The 18,770-nt window shown below is 44.2% G+C and overlaps 1 protein-coding gene across 1 annotated transcript; it reads right to left on the reverse strand.

Annotated features, from left to right (window-relative positions):
• Positions 1-626: 626 nt before the first annotated feature.
• On the reverse strand, positions 627-18,295 carry RGMB (repulsive guidance molecule BMP co-receptor b). The gene is made up of 3 exons (XM_054186798.1): positions 17,868-18,295; positions 14,905-15,416; positions 627-1,631 (listed from the first exon to the last, which is right to left on the reverse strand). The coding sequence occupies exons 1-3, from the start codon at positions 17,986-17,988 to the stop codon at positions 963-965; spliced, it is 1,302 nt and encodes a 433-aa protein (XP_054042773.1). The 5' UTR covers positions 17,989-18,295; the 3' UTR covers positions 627-962.
• Positions 18,296-18,770: the final 475 nt, after the last annotated feature.

Here is an 18,770-nt window from a genome sequence, read left to right on the forward strand (position 1 = left end):
AAACTTCCATTTCTTGCAGCAGATTAAGGCACTAGTAAAACCAATCTTCAGGCCACCAAATCATTCTTCTCCTAGCTCCTCAGTAAAAGTAGTCAGAGCCTGTGGCCTTCCTCCCCTCCTCCTTCTCAATGTATAGATAGAATTAGCACCTAAGCAAGGGACAGAATTCAGGCTTGTGATTTCTCCATTCCTGGAGAGTGACTTAACCCATGACGTTAGAGGCAGCTGCAACAGTTATGTTACATGCCTACACAACTAGACCATTAATATCTTTTAAAGTGATCTCTCCACTGGTTCCATAAAGCTACGTTAAGTCTCCAATGCATTCCCTTTTCTCCTTTTGAAACTAGGAAATGTCAGAATTGCAAAGAAGGTTCTGTAGTTCCTGTTACGGTCATCTGAGCTAATGGGAAGAAGCACTTTGCTTTCTCCCTCCAAAGAAGGGATGGCCATTTATTTGAGGGACAGAATACAATTCCATTAGTAATGATTTTAACTAGTGAAGCCAGCAAATCACCAATGTCATTACAGGACAAGAGACATGCTGTCTCTAGAGTAAGAGAAATGATAGAAAAAAACCCACAAATTAATGCAGTTAAAAAAAAATGTGTTAAACCAAGCACTACTTAGAGGGAGCACTGAGTATTGTATGCACATGTTTATATATATAATACATCATTACTCAAATACACACATAAATATTTAATATATAAAAAATAAAGTGCTTTCTATCAGGTCCCAATGCAGGGACATTATAAAACATTTCACCAACTGCAAAACAAATAGATACAAAGAATACTACATCACACATACATGAAAACAGTTAACACAATATGTACAGCCTGGTTGGTGTCCCAAGACAAAACATCCCTTCATATACATGGTATATACACATATACTCATCTTTACTCAATATATTATGACAATATATATTTCAAAACTTTGTTATAGACAAAAAAACTCTACAAAAACACAACAAGGATCAAACACACAAGTCCAAGACCAACAGAAAATTTGCTATCCTTGCCCACACCACCACCTCCACCGCTGGGAAAGATATGCCAGTGTTCTTTTCTGGGGTGCAGTGCCTCCACATCCTGCAAGGCACTGTGAGCAGCAGCCGTGAAGTTAGCGTCACCAGTGGTGAGTAGGTCAAATACACATGAGTAAAAATAGATGTCCTTCACCAGCATCTTCTCATGGCATTTGGTGGTGGCAGTTTCCAGTGTGTACACTGACCGGGGATGAGCAGCACCACTTTGAGGGAGCAACTGCCCCATCACAGGCAATGGTAAGTGGCCACTATCATCAATACGTTCACTTGAAGGGCAACCATTCACACACAGCTGCAGATCGTGGCTCTCCTCATAGGCCATGACCAACTCTTGAGGCATGCGAATGGCCAATGTTAAGTAGTGCCCAAGCTGGCGTACATACACTGTGGTCCCGATGTACCTGGCATGCATTTCAACGTATTTGCCACTGACTTTCTCCACAATTCGCAAGCTCTTGGTGTTCCCATCACCTCCACTTGTTGTACCATCAACAAAAGCTGCAGGCAAGTCATCTGTCACTGCTTGATATACTTTTTGATCTGTACAGTCTTGGTATGACTTAAAGATAATAGTTATCTGGGGGTGGGGAGGAGGAAAAAAAAAAAGCAAAGTTAGTGGAAAAAAAAAAAAAATCAACATTTCAATCGCTTTTCTATTTGCAGCTGAACGCATCTGGACTGCCCACAACCTCAGAGCTTGATAGTCATCCCCAACACATGCCTAAAGGAAAATAGTTTGTACACATGCTTAAAGCAGTATTTAACCATATTGCAACTGTTAAATCTGTTCTTAGGTTGGCCTGGAAGGAAGACTATTAGCATGTGGCAACAGCCACAAGGTCAGGAAAGGAAAAGGCTTTACATTTAATTAAGCATCACAACAACTCCCTCCTGCCTGATGGTTTCTTAACACTTTGGAATGCATCCTGGAGTTACAGAGAAGTGTAACCACCAAGTAATTCCCACAATGCTAGCCACTATGGCAAAACCAGAATGAGACACTGTGAAATCATGGAGAGGTGCAAGAGTACTCAGCTTCCCCCACCCACCATATTCTCATCACTCCTTTTACAGCAACTGTATGACCCTTCTCAGGTTCTGAACACTTGTTGGATGTGTTGTCAGGATTAGCTGTGTGACACTACTTTAAAAGCACTGATGGCTGATAAAGCACTAAATACATCAACACAACAGGCAGTGAGATGAGAGATGCATGACTAGGAGAACAAGAAGTCATTTAAGTGCTTAGGGCTCCTGGATCTGTTAGTCCTAAGAACTGGGAGATTTGACACTTCCAGTCCACTGTTGCTAGAAAATGTGCCCATGGAGACACAAAGCAAGACTGAAAGATACTCAAAGATGTGCCTTTGAAGAATGACTTCCAACACAGAAACCAGGAGCCTAAAGCAATTACTCATTCTTTCAAGATTACAACTGGCCTTTTAAACCTTTACACTTATTTGGGTAAGCCACAACAAAAAGCGTAGGTCCTCCAGTCTTGCTTGAAAGTAATAACCAGGCTATTTGGCAGACCAAGTTTGGAGTGTCTAGTAGCTTTTCCTAAAATAAAAAGTATAATGAGGAATCACATACAAATATTAGAAACAGATACGTTACTTCCTTTACAGTTTCAGAGGGGAGTGACTTCTTGAAAAGGTCAAAGGGAATTCTATAGAAGGAACAGGTATTTTAATCATTATTTCATCATTGACTGATTACATCAAAATTACTTACAGTCTATGATTTAAGCAGTCTACTACAAGTGTCAGAGTACTCCAAAACATACTAGAAGGCATTTCCAATCTAATGTTAAACTTTTTCCTCAAAAATCTACTCTGTAACAACCTCACATTTTAGTTTCAGTTAACCAGCATACTTCTCTACAGCAGCTTTTGTTTCCTGCCCCTCTGCCCTGAAATAAGAGCTAAAGTTTAAATAAACAGCTGATCACAGGTAATCTGAATAAAACTCTACCCTCATTAGCCTCACCTCTCCATACCAGTTGTATACGACCAAAGTCCTTCCTTCTCCCTCCTTCCATCGCAACTTCTCCTTTGCAGTATGCAGACATACCCTAAACAGTATTACATTAGTTTTCAGTGTTTGGCTTGTCCCACTTGGTTGATGCTCTGTCAGTCTTTCTGTCTCACACACATGGACAATACTTGCTATTTTGATTTCATATGTTCCCACTGGTGCTGTCTGACTGTGATTTTCCAGTGGCTTCGTTAATCAGTTATACAGCCAGCTTGAGACCATCTGTAGTCAAGCAATTTGGTAAACTGACATCTATGGACCACAGCAAACCTTGAAAGCCTATGCCCCAAGCCCAGAAAACGCACAAGAGCACTTGTTGCTGTAAAGCCCACCTCACAACTCTATGCTTAGTGAAGTAAAGCTCAGCAACCCAGAGAAAGGAAACCTGAGATCTGCCAAGTGATTAGTATTTCTGCATACAATCCAGAGCCTCATGCACTAAATCAGGTCTTGTATTTTATGTTAACACAGTTTTGATCAAACAGACTTCTATCTCAGCCTGCTCAAAAAAAGCATTCTGATTTCCTCAAGCACATTTGCATTGCTCTGCAAGGAAAGAATGATTTACATTTCACAGAAGTAAAGCTTTAAGTCTGGTCAGCACCTGAACAGTCTGGAGTCAAAAAGAGTTAATGGTTTTAATGAGACACAGAACTGGCTGCTTGATAAAACAGTTAAGCAAGGCACCTGGCAAAACGTATCAGGAAGCAGACACAAAACACTTCTCTCCAAAGCTCCTTCCTCTGCAAGAATGAAACGTAAGCAATTTCAAAGACAGAGAGGGAGAACAGAAGCCTTCACCCTAAAACAAGACTAACAGTAACTTTACACACTGAACAGGGCAGAACAACTATTAAGTGAATGAAGGACTCATCATACCTTGCAAGGATGCTCTAAACAGAGAATCAACAGAGACCATTAAGACTTTCCAAGGATATACTCATATTTAAACACTGGAGCTTAAAATATTACGTTTGGATATTGTGTTTTCTGTCATGTGACATCTCCCTAATCCATAAACCAGATCAGTAGAAGCAGAGTTCTGTAAGGTCCTTCCCTTATCACCCACTCCTACCTCAATCTCATGCCCTGTACTGAGAGATATTCAAGACCTTGTTGTAGAGGGAGATGAAGCAAATTTCACTGCAAAGCTTTCTCTGTTTAAGTTCTCAAGGTAACAGAAAGCGTTAAATAGTGAAAAAGGCTCTTTCAAACAAATTTAACATGTATATGTGCACATGCACCTACAGTACTTTCTATACTCTGGCTGGGTTTTAAGAACACCCTCACAAAGCTGCTCATGTGTCAATGTTTACAGACTAGAAACTAGCTGCCCTTTCTAAACTTAGGACAGGAAAATCCAAATAGCAGAATATTCAGATGAAGAAAGTTTTTTTGACAGTATCTGTATCCAAGCCTTGCTCTCTGGGCACATACAGAGCTCTTAAGCAACTCCAGTAAGGAACCCTAAAAGATGAAAGTAAGGTCATTCCTGAGACTTACCTAAAGATAAAATATACAAACATCAGCTACACTGAGGGTACTAAAACCAAACAGCCACACACACACACATATATTCAATGTGCATTTGAAAGATTTCGTTTTGTACTTCATTGCCCCACTCCTATTGATGCCAGTAACAACATCCCCACTGAGTATACTGATCGCAAAGATTGCTTAAATCCCACTGCATATGCAAAGCCTTTCAAGAATGGTGTTACTGAGCTACCAAAGTGAAATTTCTAGAAGACCTTCATGTATTTGTAGAAGGTGCCTGACCTTTGTGGCTTCAACAAAAGCAACACTTTCAACTCTGAGTTCTCGTACTAGTCTTCACTAGTACCACAATGCAATTACAATACCCTAGGTCTGACTATATGTTACTATTTTATTACGCATTTCATAAAAACATAGAATCATTTAGGTTGGAAAAGACTCTTAAATAAGTCCAAACATTAACCACACACTACTAAGTCCACCACTGTTTCTCAAACACCCCCACGGATGGTAACTCAATCACTTCCCTGAGCAGTCTGCGCCAATGATTGACAACCCTTTCAGTGAAGAAATTTGTACCAATATCTAAGCTAAACCTCCCTGGCACAACTTGAGGCTGCTTCCTCTTGTCCCATTGCCTGTTACTTGGGAAGAGAGAACAACACCCACCTCGCTACAACCTCCTTTCAGGTAGTTGTAGAGAGTGGTAAGGTCTCCTCTCAGCCTCCTTTTCTACAGGCTAAACAACCCCAGTTCCTTTAGCTGCTCTAGATCCTTCACCAGCTTTGTTGCTCTCATTTGGACACACTCAGGCACCTCAATATCTTTCTCGTAGTGCCTTTTCTGCTGGGCAGCTTTCCAGCCACGCTTCCCCCAAGCCTGTAGTGTTGCATGGGGTTGTTGTGACCCAAGTGCACAACCCGGCACTTGGCTTTGTTGAACCTCATACCATTGCCCTCGGCCCATCGATCCAGCCTGTCCACATCCCTCTGTAGAGCACTTCTACCCTCAAGCAGATCAACACTCCTGCCCAACTTGGTGTCATCTGCAAACTTACTGAGGGTGCACTTGATCCAGATCAGCGATAAAGATATCAACAGAACTGGACCCAAGCCTGAGCCCTGGGGAACACCAGTTGTAACCAGCCACCAATGGGATTTAACTCCATTCACCACAACTCTTTGGGCCTGGCCATCCAGCCAGTTTTTTTCCCAGCAAACAGTGCACTCATCCAAATCATGAGCAGCCAGTTTCTCCAGGAGAATGCTGTGGGAAACGGTGTCAAAGGCTTTACTAAACAACAGGTAAACATCCATAGCCTTTCCATCATCCAGTAAGCTGGTGATCTTGTCACGGAAGGAGATCAGGTTAGTCAAGCAGGACTTGCCCTTCATAAAACCATGCTGACTGGACCTGATCACCTGGTTGTCCTGTATGGGCCATGTGATGGCACTGAGGATGACCTGCTCCATAACCTCTCCTGGCACCGAGGTCAGACTGACAGGCCTGTAGTTCCCCAGATCTTCCTTCTGGCCCTTCTTGTAGATGGGCAGCACATTTGCTAACCTCCAGTCACTGGAACCTCCCCAGTTAGCCAGGACTGCTGATAAATGATGGAGAGTGACTTGGTGAGCATTTTCACCAGCTCCCTCAGTACCCTTGGGTGGATCCCATTCAGCCCCATAGACTTGTGTGTGTTTAAGTGGTGTAGCACATCACTAACCATTTCCCTTTGGATTATGGGGGCTTCATTCTGCTCCCCATCCCTGTCTTCCCACTCAGTGGCTGGGTACCCTGAGAACAACTGGTCTTACTATTAAAGACTGAGGCAAATAATGTATTAAGTACCTCAGCCTTTTTCTCATCCTTTGTCTCTATGTTTACACCCCACATCCAATAAAGGATGGAGATAATCCTTAGCCCTTCTTCTATTGTGAACGCATTTCTAGAAACATCCATCGGCGCGTCTTTCAGCACATAGGGACAGCTAGGTCCTGCACCTTTAAGATTTCCTTCTTGAAGAATGTCCAACCTTCCTGAACTCCTTAGCCCTTCAGGACATCCTCCCAAGGGACTCTTGTCAAACAGGCCACTAAACAAGACTTCTGCCCTCTGAAGTCCAAGGCAGAAGTTCTGCTAACCACATTCCTTAATTCTCCAAGAATCAAAAACTCTATTGTTTCATGATCACTACACCCAAGATGGCCTCCAACCATTACATCACCCATAAGCCCTTCTCTGTTTGCAAAGAACAGGTCCAGTGGGGCACCTTCTCTAGTGGGCTCTGTCACCAACTGTGCCAGGAAGTTATCTTACACACACTACAGGAACCTCCTAGACTGTTTCCTTTCTGCTGCATTGTATTTCCCGCAGCGATCTGGCAAGTTGAAGTCCCCCATGAGAACAAGGGCTAGAGATCACAGGACTTCTCCCAGCTGCTTACATAATATTTCATCCAACTCTTCATCCTGGTTGGGTGGTCTATAACAGACTCCCACCACGATTTCTGCCTTATTGGCCTTTCCTCTGATTCTTACCCAATAACACTTGACCTTTTCATCACCATCATCAAGCTCTAGATAGTCAAAACACTCCCTAACATACAGGACTACCTCATCACCTCTCCTTAACTGCCTATCCCTTCTGAAGACTTTACAGACATCCACTGAAGCACTCCAATTGTGTGAGTCATTCCACCATGTTTCTGTGATTGCAACTATATCATAGTTTTCCAGCTTCACAATGGCTTCTAACTCCTCCTGTTTGTTGCCTATGTTGCATGCATTGGTGTAGATGCACTTCAGTTGGGCCATTGATCCTGCCACCTTTTTGTGGGGGAGAAGCCCTAATTCCTATGTGACTGTTCTCAGGCTCTTCTGTGGTTTCTAAGGTATCAACAACCCTTGCGTCTTTGCTACCACGTGGATCTCCATCCCCTAGCCCCACTAAGGTGCTGGATGCATTAATACAAGGACATTTCAAATGTGCTCCAGTGTACTCAGCACACCATGGAGCAGACTGAAGGACCTTACTTAACACACCACCCTTCAAACATTGCCACACTGCTCCATGGCTTATCACTCATGAGCCTGGTTTTATCCCTTTCCTCTTTCAAATCTAATTTAAAGCTCTTTCAATGAGCCCTGCTAACTCTTGTGCACAGATCCCCACCTTTGAGAAAGGTGTACCCCATCTGTCACCAGCAGGCCTGGTGTCATGTAGACCTATGTGTGATCAAAACCATAAAATTCTGCCAGCGACACCAGGCTCAGAGCCAGATATTGATCAGCTGGGGTTTTCTGTTTCTTCCCTCATCATTCTCTGCAACTGGAAGGATAGAGGAAAAAACCACTTGTGCTCCTGATCCCTTAACCAGTCATCCCAAGTCCCTGAAGTCTCTTTTCATTGTCCCTGGATTTCTTATTGCAACTTTGTCACTGCCTACATGATAAAGCAATAATGGATAACAATCCGAGTGCTGTACCAGAGTAGGAAGTTTTCTCGTAACATCTTTAACCCAGTCTAGCCTTTCCACAACAAGGCACAAATCCAACTCCTATATCTAGAAATGCAATTTCAGGCATTCAAGTCTTCTACACCTACTACAGGCAAAATTCCTGAGGGAAGAGTTCAGACAAAACCTCCCTAAGAATTAGACTTCATCCAGATATTAAAAAAAAAAACAAGATATGAAATACTACATACAAGAAGGTGACACTACTTACTGAACAGGCAGTGACTGTGGAAAAATCTGAAAGTTGTTGGTTGTTCTTTTGTTTTGGTTGTTGTTTTTTTGTTTGTTTGTTTTTTTACATAGAAAGACAGAAGGTTCCTGTCCTTCTATGGACAGATTTTGATCTTGCCTAGTTTTACTCACAATTTTACTGTAATAGTTCCCAAGTCCATTTTCCTCCCCAGACGTTTGTCATGACTGGGTTGTACTTTCAGGCAAGGGCTTGTACCACCATGCAGTCATGCAGAACCTACCTCCATACTGCTGAAGACCCAGGGTGCTACTAAAATTAACAGACTCACCCCATCCTACCCAATTACTACTCCAAGCACAGATGGCCACAATGCACGTCTTGAAAAGGTTACAGTCAGCATTCAGGTACATAACAAGGAAAGCGAGGTAGAAGCAGGAAATATTGATTACCAGTATGTTATGCAAGTGTTTAACAACCGAATCCCCAAAAAGTGGAATATGTGCACTGAAAGAGTGTCTCCACCATGTCTCTTATGACCTTAGATTTTCCTACTGAGCACTTCTTTTCCTAACAGAGAGCAGCAGGGAAGCAGAGGAGATCCCACCGTTTGCCTATCTAGTGACATGTCTGTAAGTCTGCATAAAGCACAGTAGGTGAAGCAGACTGCTGAAATGGCACTCTGATGCAGCTGAAGAAACACCCTGCTATTCATGCTTCTCAGCTTTATCTTCAGCATAGGTCTGCATGCCCTACCTCGTGCCTATGAGAAAACATTCAGATGCTTTCCTTATGCACCATTTCAGTCTATGGGAAAAGAGAGGGAAGGATGTTTAAAGAAAAACACAGCCCTGATTTACTAATGATTTCATCAAGCACTGGAGAAGAGGCGGGATATGTTTCAGCCGGGTGTTTTATGATACCAGCAGCCTACCAAATACCCTTGGGAAGCCTGCAAAGGACTTAACAAGTGATCTGTGAATGGCAGCTATTAAAAGTTCATAGGTAGATAACTGCATAGCATACATGACATTTCTAAAGGGGCCTTGCAATGCTATCCAGAAGTTTTTAGAGTTCATACATACATATAGGAAAATTTAAACTTGAACGCATTAAATAACCTTCCAATCACCAACTGAAAGTGTCACAGCTTCCCTCTCCAGAGGCCTTCAACAGGTGTGAAGCATGTGAGTTTACCTCAGAAACCAAGTATCATTTATCACCTACTGAAAAATCACCTATGACAAAAGGTGGAAGTAGAGAGATTTAATAAGGGAAAATCATAAGGACGCATTGTGAAATTTTGATTCAATAGCCTCATTTCAAGTTACATCACAGGCTAGTTCCTTTTTATATGCATAGCAGGTCTTTTGGGATGAAACAAAACTGAAAGTTGCGTTTCAAATCCTAATGACTGCGCAGTCCATCAAATAGCACTAGGCATCATGCAAAGCAGGATTTCTTCACGTTCCTCTCCATATACCCATGCTTTTGTGGTGCACTATTTGCTGAAGTCAAGGACAGCAGCAAGAGGTGGCAAAAGCCACTTTGCTTCTTCCATGCATATTGGGGGTGGGGAGGGCAACTGTGAGGGTAAACTGGCCAGGGAAGATTTAGGGACTGTCTCATTGAAGCTGCTGGGGCCAACTTCTCAGAAGGAAGAACTGCCAGGAGTGTTACAAAACTAAATACAGCAATCCCTCTTCAGCCTGCTGTACTTCAGCAGCCCGCTTCTGTGGAATGGAAGCATCACAAGACATTTTATCATAACACATTCTGATTTCATGTCAGAGAAGGAGATGGGAAGGGAAGGTGTGTGAATTCCATGGACAACAGAAAAATACAGAGGAAGTCAACCTGCAAACAAGACAGTCTGGCATTAGATAATTTCCAAAAGGAAAGTCAAAATCACTCTGGAAAGCGTTTCTTGAATGTGGTTAAGCAAGGTCACTGTTCATAAATCACTCTAGAAATCAATCTACTATTGATTGATTTCCAAACTACCCAGAACTTAAGCATCCTTAATCAATGGGAACTGCATCTAAAACATTCCACCTCCTTTGCTCAGGTGGACAACCCAAAAAGAAAGGTTCTCCCCCCACAGTAGGCCTATAAAACTTATACAGCAACAAACATGAAAGTAAAGCTTGTTTAAGGGCACAACATTAACACTTAACTCCCATCACCGTATCTGAGAAAAAACTGCCACTTAAAATCGTTGATTTATTCTCTGTCCTACTGCCACCAAGAGACCCACAGAGGCTTTAAAGACAATCAGATAGATGTTGCGGAGTATGTATACATCTCTTCTTTCCTCTCCACCCACTAACAGCAGGCGTTGGAAAGCACTGAAATGTCTGTAACAGTTGTCCGGCAGCCCCACAAACGTCACAGACAAGAAAACAATTTAATGCCTGACAAAATGGCACAGCTTATCCTACAAAACCATCTCTAGTAAGGACAGGCTGCCCTGAACACCAGTAAAGACCACTGTTTATCTTTACACCAGCGAAACTCGGTAAGTTTGCAGATGACACCAAGTTGGGAGGGAGTGTTGATCTGCTTGTGGGTAGAAGGGCTCTACAGAGGGATGTGGACAGGCTGGATCGATGGGCCAAGACCAATGGTATGAGGTTCAACAAGGCCAAGTGACAGGTCCTGCACTTGGGTCACAACAACCCCATGACATGCTACAGGCTTGGGGAAGAGTAACTGGAAAGCTGCCCGGCAGAAAAGGACCTGGGGGTGTCATTCAACAGCCGGTTGAATATGAGCCAGCAGTGTGCCCAGGCGGCCAAGAAGGGCAACAGCATCCTGGCTTATGTCAGAAATAGTGTGGCCAGCCGGCCTGGGGAAGTGATTGTCCCCCTGTACTTGGCACTGGTGAGGGCACACCTTGAATTCTCAGTTCAGTTTTGGGCCCCTCACTGCAAGAAAGACACTGAGGTGCTGGAGAACGTCCAAAGACAACCAACGAAGCTGGTGAAGGGTCTAGAGCTCAAGTGTTATGAGGAGCAGCTGAGGGAACTGGGTTTTTTTAGCCTGGAGAAAAGGAGGCTGAGAGGAGACCTTACCACTCTCTACAACTACCTGAAAGGAGGTTGTAGCAAGGTGGGGGTTGTTCTCTTTTCCCAAGTAATAGGCAATGGGACAAGAGCAATGGCCTCAAGTTGTGCCAGGGGAGCTTCAGAATGGATATTAGTAAAAAATTCTTCACTGAAAGGGTTGTCAATCATTGGAACAGACTGCTCAGGGAAGTGGTTGAGTCACCATCCTTGGAAGTACTTAAAAGAGGTGTAGATATGCCATTAGGGACATGGTTTAGTGGGACTTCACAGTGCTAGGCTTATGGTTGGACTAGATGATCTTAAAGGTCTTTTCCAACCTAAATGATTCTGTGATGTCCTCCAACAAAACTGGAGTATGTACTACTTCTGAGAAATAAAGATAAATTCATCTTTACCTTCGGCAGGATGATCACAAAGACAAAAAAACTAATCACGCATGATCAGCTATCTGATTGTCTTACTTAAAAAGAAAAACTGAATGGTAACTAGAAGACAAATGTTTTAATATTACTTAAAGGAGACTAAGTACACTGTGTTCAGTCTGCAGTGATTTCCTGCAACAATGGAAACCATGCTGCAAAAGATATTTAAGTGTTCTGACTCAGGGGAAAAAGAATGCTTATACCCAACCCAACTTATACCCTACCCTGCTAACACCACCGATTCCCAGGTTCAAAGCTTTATGCCCAGTAAATCCACTACAGGAACAGCTCTGTAGTTTTTGCCTTCTCTAACCTTCTAGTCACTCTCTCACCCTCACGCCATCCACGACAAAACACCAGGATAGGAAAAACTCCCATTTCCAATTCCTGCAAACCAGAAGGAAAGTTTTCTATCGGCAAGCCCAAGTATTTCAGCCTCATTTGCTATTCACAGACAACTACACTAATGATACCCAGAACACGTGTCACAGCAATGAAAGCCAATAAAGACTTTGTACCCCCCTAAATAAAGCATGCAATACATAAAAAAAAACCCTTCTATATAACGCATTCTACAATACCCTTACTACCTACTCCCTCTACAGCCCCTCATAGTAGCCATTTATTCTCACAAAATCCCAAAACAGCTCCCAAGACAGGGAAGATCTTTATCTATAACTGGACAATGATGCCAGTGACCTTCCCGAAACTCATACAGGAAGTCCATCAGAAAGAAAAAGAAAGGAGAGACGGAACTCAGTTTCCCATCTACTTGGTGATGATCATTCATTCTCCATCTGAAAGGCCCTAGGATCCTATGTTAAGGGGCATAAACAGATCAGACAAGCTCAAAAAACCCTGGATTTTCAAGTTTCAGCTAGACCACAGAACATACAATAGCTTTGTTCACTGTGAAGAAACAGATGTTGTTACTATGGGCATCACAAATATGCAAAACACCTACAAACAAATTGCCAAGAACATTTTGTGAATAAATGCACAACTCCCACAAGAGGATGTACCCTTCCAATTAAGAAATTAAAGGAAGAGTTCTCCTGCTTTTCGTATTTATCTCCCAGATGTGCCAGGGGGAAGGGAACATACTTTTATTGTTCACATTCTTTCTTCAAGTCCCCTCCTGGCATTCTCATGTCCTTTACAAACTTGCTGGATAGCCCTCAGACTATTAGAGTTACTCAAGTCTCATAGGTCATGGTGAGACAAGATAACTGACTGTACACATCATGATCCCTTCGTTGCTGATGCCCTTAATGCCTGGTACACCAGAAAACTACAATAAATTTCAAGGTAATAACTATCTACAAGGGCAAGTGATGATATGCCCCTTTCAAAAGCACACTGCACATGGTGTGAAGATTAAATATTCTGTTCCTACAGCTTCTTAAATCACTTTCCCTAAAAAAGTGCATTCAGGAGAAACTAAATTTTCTACTCTTTTTGTCTTTGCTTTCATTAGGTCTGCTTTAGATTGGATTAAGTAGGCTAGTTAGCAATTTAGTATTTGCTTTAACTTCTGCACAATTAAGTTCAGCACAAACCTTTGTTATCGTTTCCCATTAAACACCTACCTCAAATATCTGCAGTGAAAAAGCAGCACGATTAACCATGGATAATCTTCTGGAAACTTTTCTTATGAAGAAGATAGAAGACCTATTTGCACACTCTCAGCTAGGGAAGAAACACCATGTAGATAAAAATAACTGAATTTCTCTTCGCACCACTTTAAAGGTGCCTTAAGCTACCCTATGGCCAAAACTAGGAACATATACTCAGCAAACGACAGTCCATCGCCACAACAAAAAAACGGAATACTTGCAGAGAAAACTGTTACAGGAATGAAACCAGCAGTGGCAGTGTAGTTTAACCAGCCTTTTCTGAACCTTTTGTAGCTGGAGATACAGGAGACAAGAGGGTACATTAGAAATATTAAACCTTATCTTGCTAACCTACTTGTACATTCAAACAACCTTCATCTCCTACAAATGGGTATGCTGATAAGTTTGATTACCTGCCAAAGAATGAAAAAACTCAACGGCCGTACCACACGTAACAGATATTAGCATTAGAGACATTTCTAATATCCCAAACCATGGATCTTATTTAATTGCTTCTGCACACTTAGCTGTACTCGAGCGACAGCAGGGATGTTAAACCACTACTGTAAAAGAGAGAAGTGTATTACCACTTTTTCCAGAATGACAAGTCAAAGAAAAACACAAAAACATTGAGAATAAATAAAGACAGCAGGTACTCCCATACTTTCCCCCAGTACATACAGATATTTATCTCCTGAAGTTCTCCCCTTGGTTTGAAAAGACACATACCAGCATAACATGCTACCATAGTGAATCATTTTCAGAATGTGGCTAAAGGGTAAGATAAGATCAACTATCTACTACCATCACACCCTAGCCACCCACACAATTTGTACACAAGATGACTCTCACAGTCCTCCTCCAGAATTATCAGGAAGAAATTAAGAAGACTCTGCAAGACTTCAGCAAAACTGAGGATAAAAACTTACCGCAGATTATGAAATGCAGCTTTTTCTTGTACTTAAGAGTCTTTAAAAAAAGACACTGGAGTAGATTTCAAGGGACCTAAGTCTTTTTTGCAAAGCTTACTCAGGTTAGCCTCATTCCCTCATTTTATACTCCTCAGAATTCATTCATGATGCAGACTGATCTTGAAACAGGCACAAGTTAAGAAAACGTGATTCTGAATTTCAGTGATGTATCAGTCCAACCTCTGGTTTCTGGCAAATGCGAAAATTTGCCTCATTCATACAAGCACTGATATTAGTCAGTACATCAATCTGCAATCTGGTAACTGTTTTAAAGCATTACATTTAGTATCCTTAAAGGCTTATGTTGTGGTATGTACAGGCTTTTCTTGTGGTGGGGAGAAGTAAGAAAAGGACTCGGTTTAAGTTCTGCTTGATTCGCAGAAAAGAAGAGGCTAACAGTTTTAATTTCCTAGACTACTGCGTAGAAGATTCTCAAGTTGCTCCACTTCTTCACTGTTAAGGGCTAAGTGACTTACTCTGCTGTCTTGACCTTTTACTTCAGTATGCATGCACAGTGCTTAAGAATAATCCATACCTTATTTGTAGCAGTAGCGCTGGATCCTGGAACCACGGGCACATTGGTCACTTGCACTGATAAGTAGTTATTGTCTATGAGGGGCCAAGCGCCTTCCACTTTGCACGTCTGGAAGTGATCCTTAAAAGTCCTCAGATGAGGATCACCAAACAAGCCACAAAATAGGTAAGTAGGAGGAGGAGTCTTCTCCACTCCCTGATGTTTCCTGGCTTCTGTGTGGCCACTGTAATTGCAGGGATCGTGGGTCAATTCAGGGTTGGTGGAGGATGTGGGTCCATCTTTGGAACAGTTTCTCTGGCTCATGAGGTCGCTGATCCCAAGCACTGCAGAATGGTAGTCTAGGTTTCCACGGCATACTTTGGAATTGCGATAGGTACAGGCAGAGTACGCTCGCAGGGCCTTGCAGAACTCCAAATCAAAGCTCTCGAGAGCCGAGTTTAGATATGAAGTTAAGGACACAAAATCGGTGGTGCATTTCTGGATTCGACAAGATGTTTGCAGCTGGCAGTCACCTAAGCACAAAACAGATGGCACAGAGAAATCAAGCAAGCCTCTTAGATTGCAATACCCCATTCCACAACCACAAGGACTGTAGAAAACAACCTGAAGACAACTTACAGTGCTCACCCGTTCAGGAAACAATATATAATAGAGGAAAAGGGGTTGGGAGGCATTAAGATAGCAATACAGACCACCTTGAAGGCTGAGATGACCCATGCATGACTTAATCCACTACTTGGTATTGTGCAGATGGAAATTAAGAGCACTAACTCCTGCCAAGTATGAGCCCAGCATTTATTTCCAGGCATCAAGGTGCTGATGCAATTCTGTGCTTAAATTAATCACTTAGTCAATAAGCTAGTCTCCATTTAGTCTTTCACCTATTTACACAAGTTACTGAACTTTTAAAGAAAATCCTGCCCCCCAGAAGGATGTGGTAAAGGGGCAAGCGATATACGTTTAGACAAAACCAGACTGGATGAAACAGAAATCAAAGTTTCTTTTCATAGAAAGCAGGGTAGGGAAGTGTGCACACCATAAATTCAGTTTGCTTTATTTCCCTGGCACTGCCATAGCTAAAGCTTCACTGCTCTCGCTTTCTGGGACTAATGAGTGAGAAAATCCACAGCTGTCTGAAGTGCCAACTAAGGAATCCATACACTACAACAGCAGTACCTCTTACAGTGTAATTCAATAATAAGACAAGGGACAACGAAACCTTCTTCCCATGAAAACCTAAAGTATTTATCAGATGTATGCAATAGGTACACAGTTCAGTTTACATGAACAAACCAGTTAGACCTTATCTGGCCACCTGATTTCTGCAAAGAAAGCATTATTACCATCCCAGCAAGCAAACTGGAGTTTTACAGCCCTCTCCTCCTCCACGGCTCTCGCTGTCATGATCTGAAATCCTTCCAGATTCTCATGGCAGTTAACAATGCCAGTAGCTTTTACACAAGAATTCATGAGGAGCAGAAATGAAATGAACAAGACTGCAAGCTGCATTAAAGGAAATGGAGCCACACGTTCCACAGGGGTTAAAACTAGGAGGACCCCAGTCAACGAAGAGATCGGGTTCCCTCCCATCCAAAGAACTGAAAACTGCCATAACAGAATAGACCTTCATAGAGAGTGTGTGCAACACTTCATGCAATAGCTGTCAGAGTACCCAAAACAATCTACTAAAACCATGCTGTGCTTATTTGTTCCTTTTATGACCTATAAAATTCAGCTGTGAACTCATTAATCTGTAATTTCAAACTGTCATTCAATCAAGCAGATTTTTGAACACCACAGAAACGCTTACAAAGATACACAGAAGTGTGGAAAAAAAAGGGAAAATACAATATCCCTAACAGATACTCTTCCCCCCCCCCCTCAAACTCCTCTTTACAACACTTCGCACTTGCTTTGTGCATCCTCAAAGTAAAAGAGGCATGGGTCCAGTCTGATTTCAATAGCCTAATCAAAATGTTCCTAAACTCCTGAGACACAAGGAGTGGAAAATGGACTGAATAGTAACATATCACTTTTCATTTTTAAACACAGTTGTTTTCTGCAATTCATGCAGCATCAAGAGAATATTAGCCATTTCTTTGCTTGCCCCTTAGCTGGCCCTCCTATGAGTCAGTACTCCCATGACTTACTCTGAGTAGCCAAACTATGAATTTATAAGGACAACGTGTTTTGCCAGTGATGGGTAGCTAACACAAATCTCCTGTCAAAATCCCAAGACAACACAGAGCAGAACCAGGAAGTCTCTAACCTGTACCCAAGCATGACCGTAAATTGTATAAGTAAGCAGTAAGTTTGTCACTTGATCTTTGTGCAAGCCATATGTAGCTTTGTAAAAGAACAGGAAAATAAAAAAAAAAACACCTTGACAATCAAATTCTGTGTTTTCAGAGACGCAAACAAAGAAGATCTATGCCAAGCAAAATGACACAAGCCACACTGATTCAGAGCCTGACTTTCAAAGCATCAAAAATTTTCATGTATTTCCCTTCAGTTATGATTTGTGATAGTATTTTAATCACATATAAATTAGTCTAGCTAAGCAAGTCAGTCAAGTTATCTAGTAAGTCTAATAAATCTGTCCCTCCACACTTTCTTGCAACTTTAGGAAATATTCTTGCTGCTTCCAGCAGATTCTTGGTACAAAAAGGGGTGAAGGAACAGCAAATTGACTAAAAGCAGATACCCTCTCCCTCCAATTTATTTCACTGAAACGACAAATATATACAAAAACGCTCAAGCTGGAGGGAAACATTTTCACAGGACTCCCATGGCTTCCAGGGCCGCGCCGCCACCCGCCCCGCACGCCGCAGGGCGCTGCCCGCACACCGCCCACGCGTGGGGAGGGGGGGAAAAGGGGAGACGCGCCCACGCGGTCCCCGCCGAGCCCCAGCCCCCTGCCCCGCGGCCCCTCCGCCCCGCCGGGCCCCGGCCCGCCCCGGTACCTGAGCCCAGCAGCAACCCCAGGCCGGCGAGTAGGCCGAGGGCGGCGAGCGACGGGCGGGGCGGCCCGCGGCGTCGCAGCAGCTCAGCCCCGGGGGCGCGGGAAGGCGCAGCTCTCCCCATGCCCGTCCATGCAGGTCCGCGGGCTGGCGGCGGGACAGGGTGGCGGCATGAGGCGGCGGGCGAGCGGGCAACCTCCTCCTCGCTGCTTCCTCCTCTTCTTCCTCCCCCTCCTTCAGCGGCGCGGCGACGAGCGGAGGCCGCCGGGCGGCAGCGGGGCGGACGCGGGGCAGCGCGGCATGGCGGCAGCGGAACACAAAGGGAAGGAGCCGGTAAGCCAGCTGAGGCGTGAGGGAAGGCGGGCGGCGGCCGCCCGCAGCCCTGAGCAGCCCGCAGGCCCCGCGTCGCCCAGCGCACAGCGCCCGCCCCGCCCGCTCCGCCGCCTCCCATTGGCTGCCCGGCCTGTCCGACAAGCCCCGCGACGTGTCTGCCGGGAGAGGTGGCCCCGCCCCGCCTCCGCCCCGCCGTCACTCAGCGGCGGGCGGCCAATCGCGGCGGCGCAGGCGGGCGGCCCCCCAGCGCTCCCGGCGGCGGCGATTGGCTGCGGGAGGGCCCACAGTGCCGCGCGCCGCCGCCAGGCGTCGCGCGCGGCCCGGCCTGCCTCCGGTGAGGCGGCACCGGCGGGGCGGGTGTCGCGGGCGGTGGAGCGGCGGAGGGGAGGGGCCTGCGCCGGGCTGGGGGCGTACCTCCTGTAGGCGAGCCTGTCTCGGCACCAGCCGTACCCGCGGCTTCTTCACAGCAGCCGAGGCGTCCCCACAGCGTCCCCCTGCGGCCGCCCAGCGGCAGGGCAGAAGTTCCAGGGCTGTGTCCCCGGTAACGGCCGTGCCTCACCGGGTACTTACGTG

Source organism: Rissa tridactyla, chromosome Z (genome assembly GCF_028500815.1).
Source record: "Rissa tridactyla isolate bRisTri1 chromosome Z, bRisTri1.patW.cur.20221130, whole genome shotgun sequence".
In the NCBI taxonomy this organism is placed as follows: domain Eukaryota; kingdom Metazoa; phylum Chordata; class Aves; order Charadriiformes; family Laridae; genus Rissa; species Rissa tridactyla.

Excerpts from the sequence above, each read along its gene's own strand:
- RGMB (XM_054186798.1), bottom strand. The coding sequence starts at position 17,988 with ATGGGGAGAGCTGCGCCTTCCCGCGCCCCCGGGGCTGAGCTGCTGCGA. Across the intron at positions 15,417-17,867 it reads GGGGTTGCTGCTGGGCTCAG|GTGACTGCCAGCTGCAAACA; the intron begins GTACCGGGGCGG and ends TTTTGTGCTTAG. Across the intron at positions 1,632-14,904 it reads GCGCTACTGCTACAAATAAG|ATAACTATTATCTTTAAGTC; the intron begins GTATGGATTATT and ends CCCCACCCCCAG.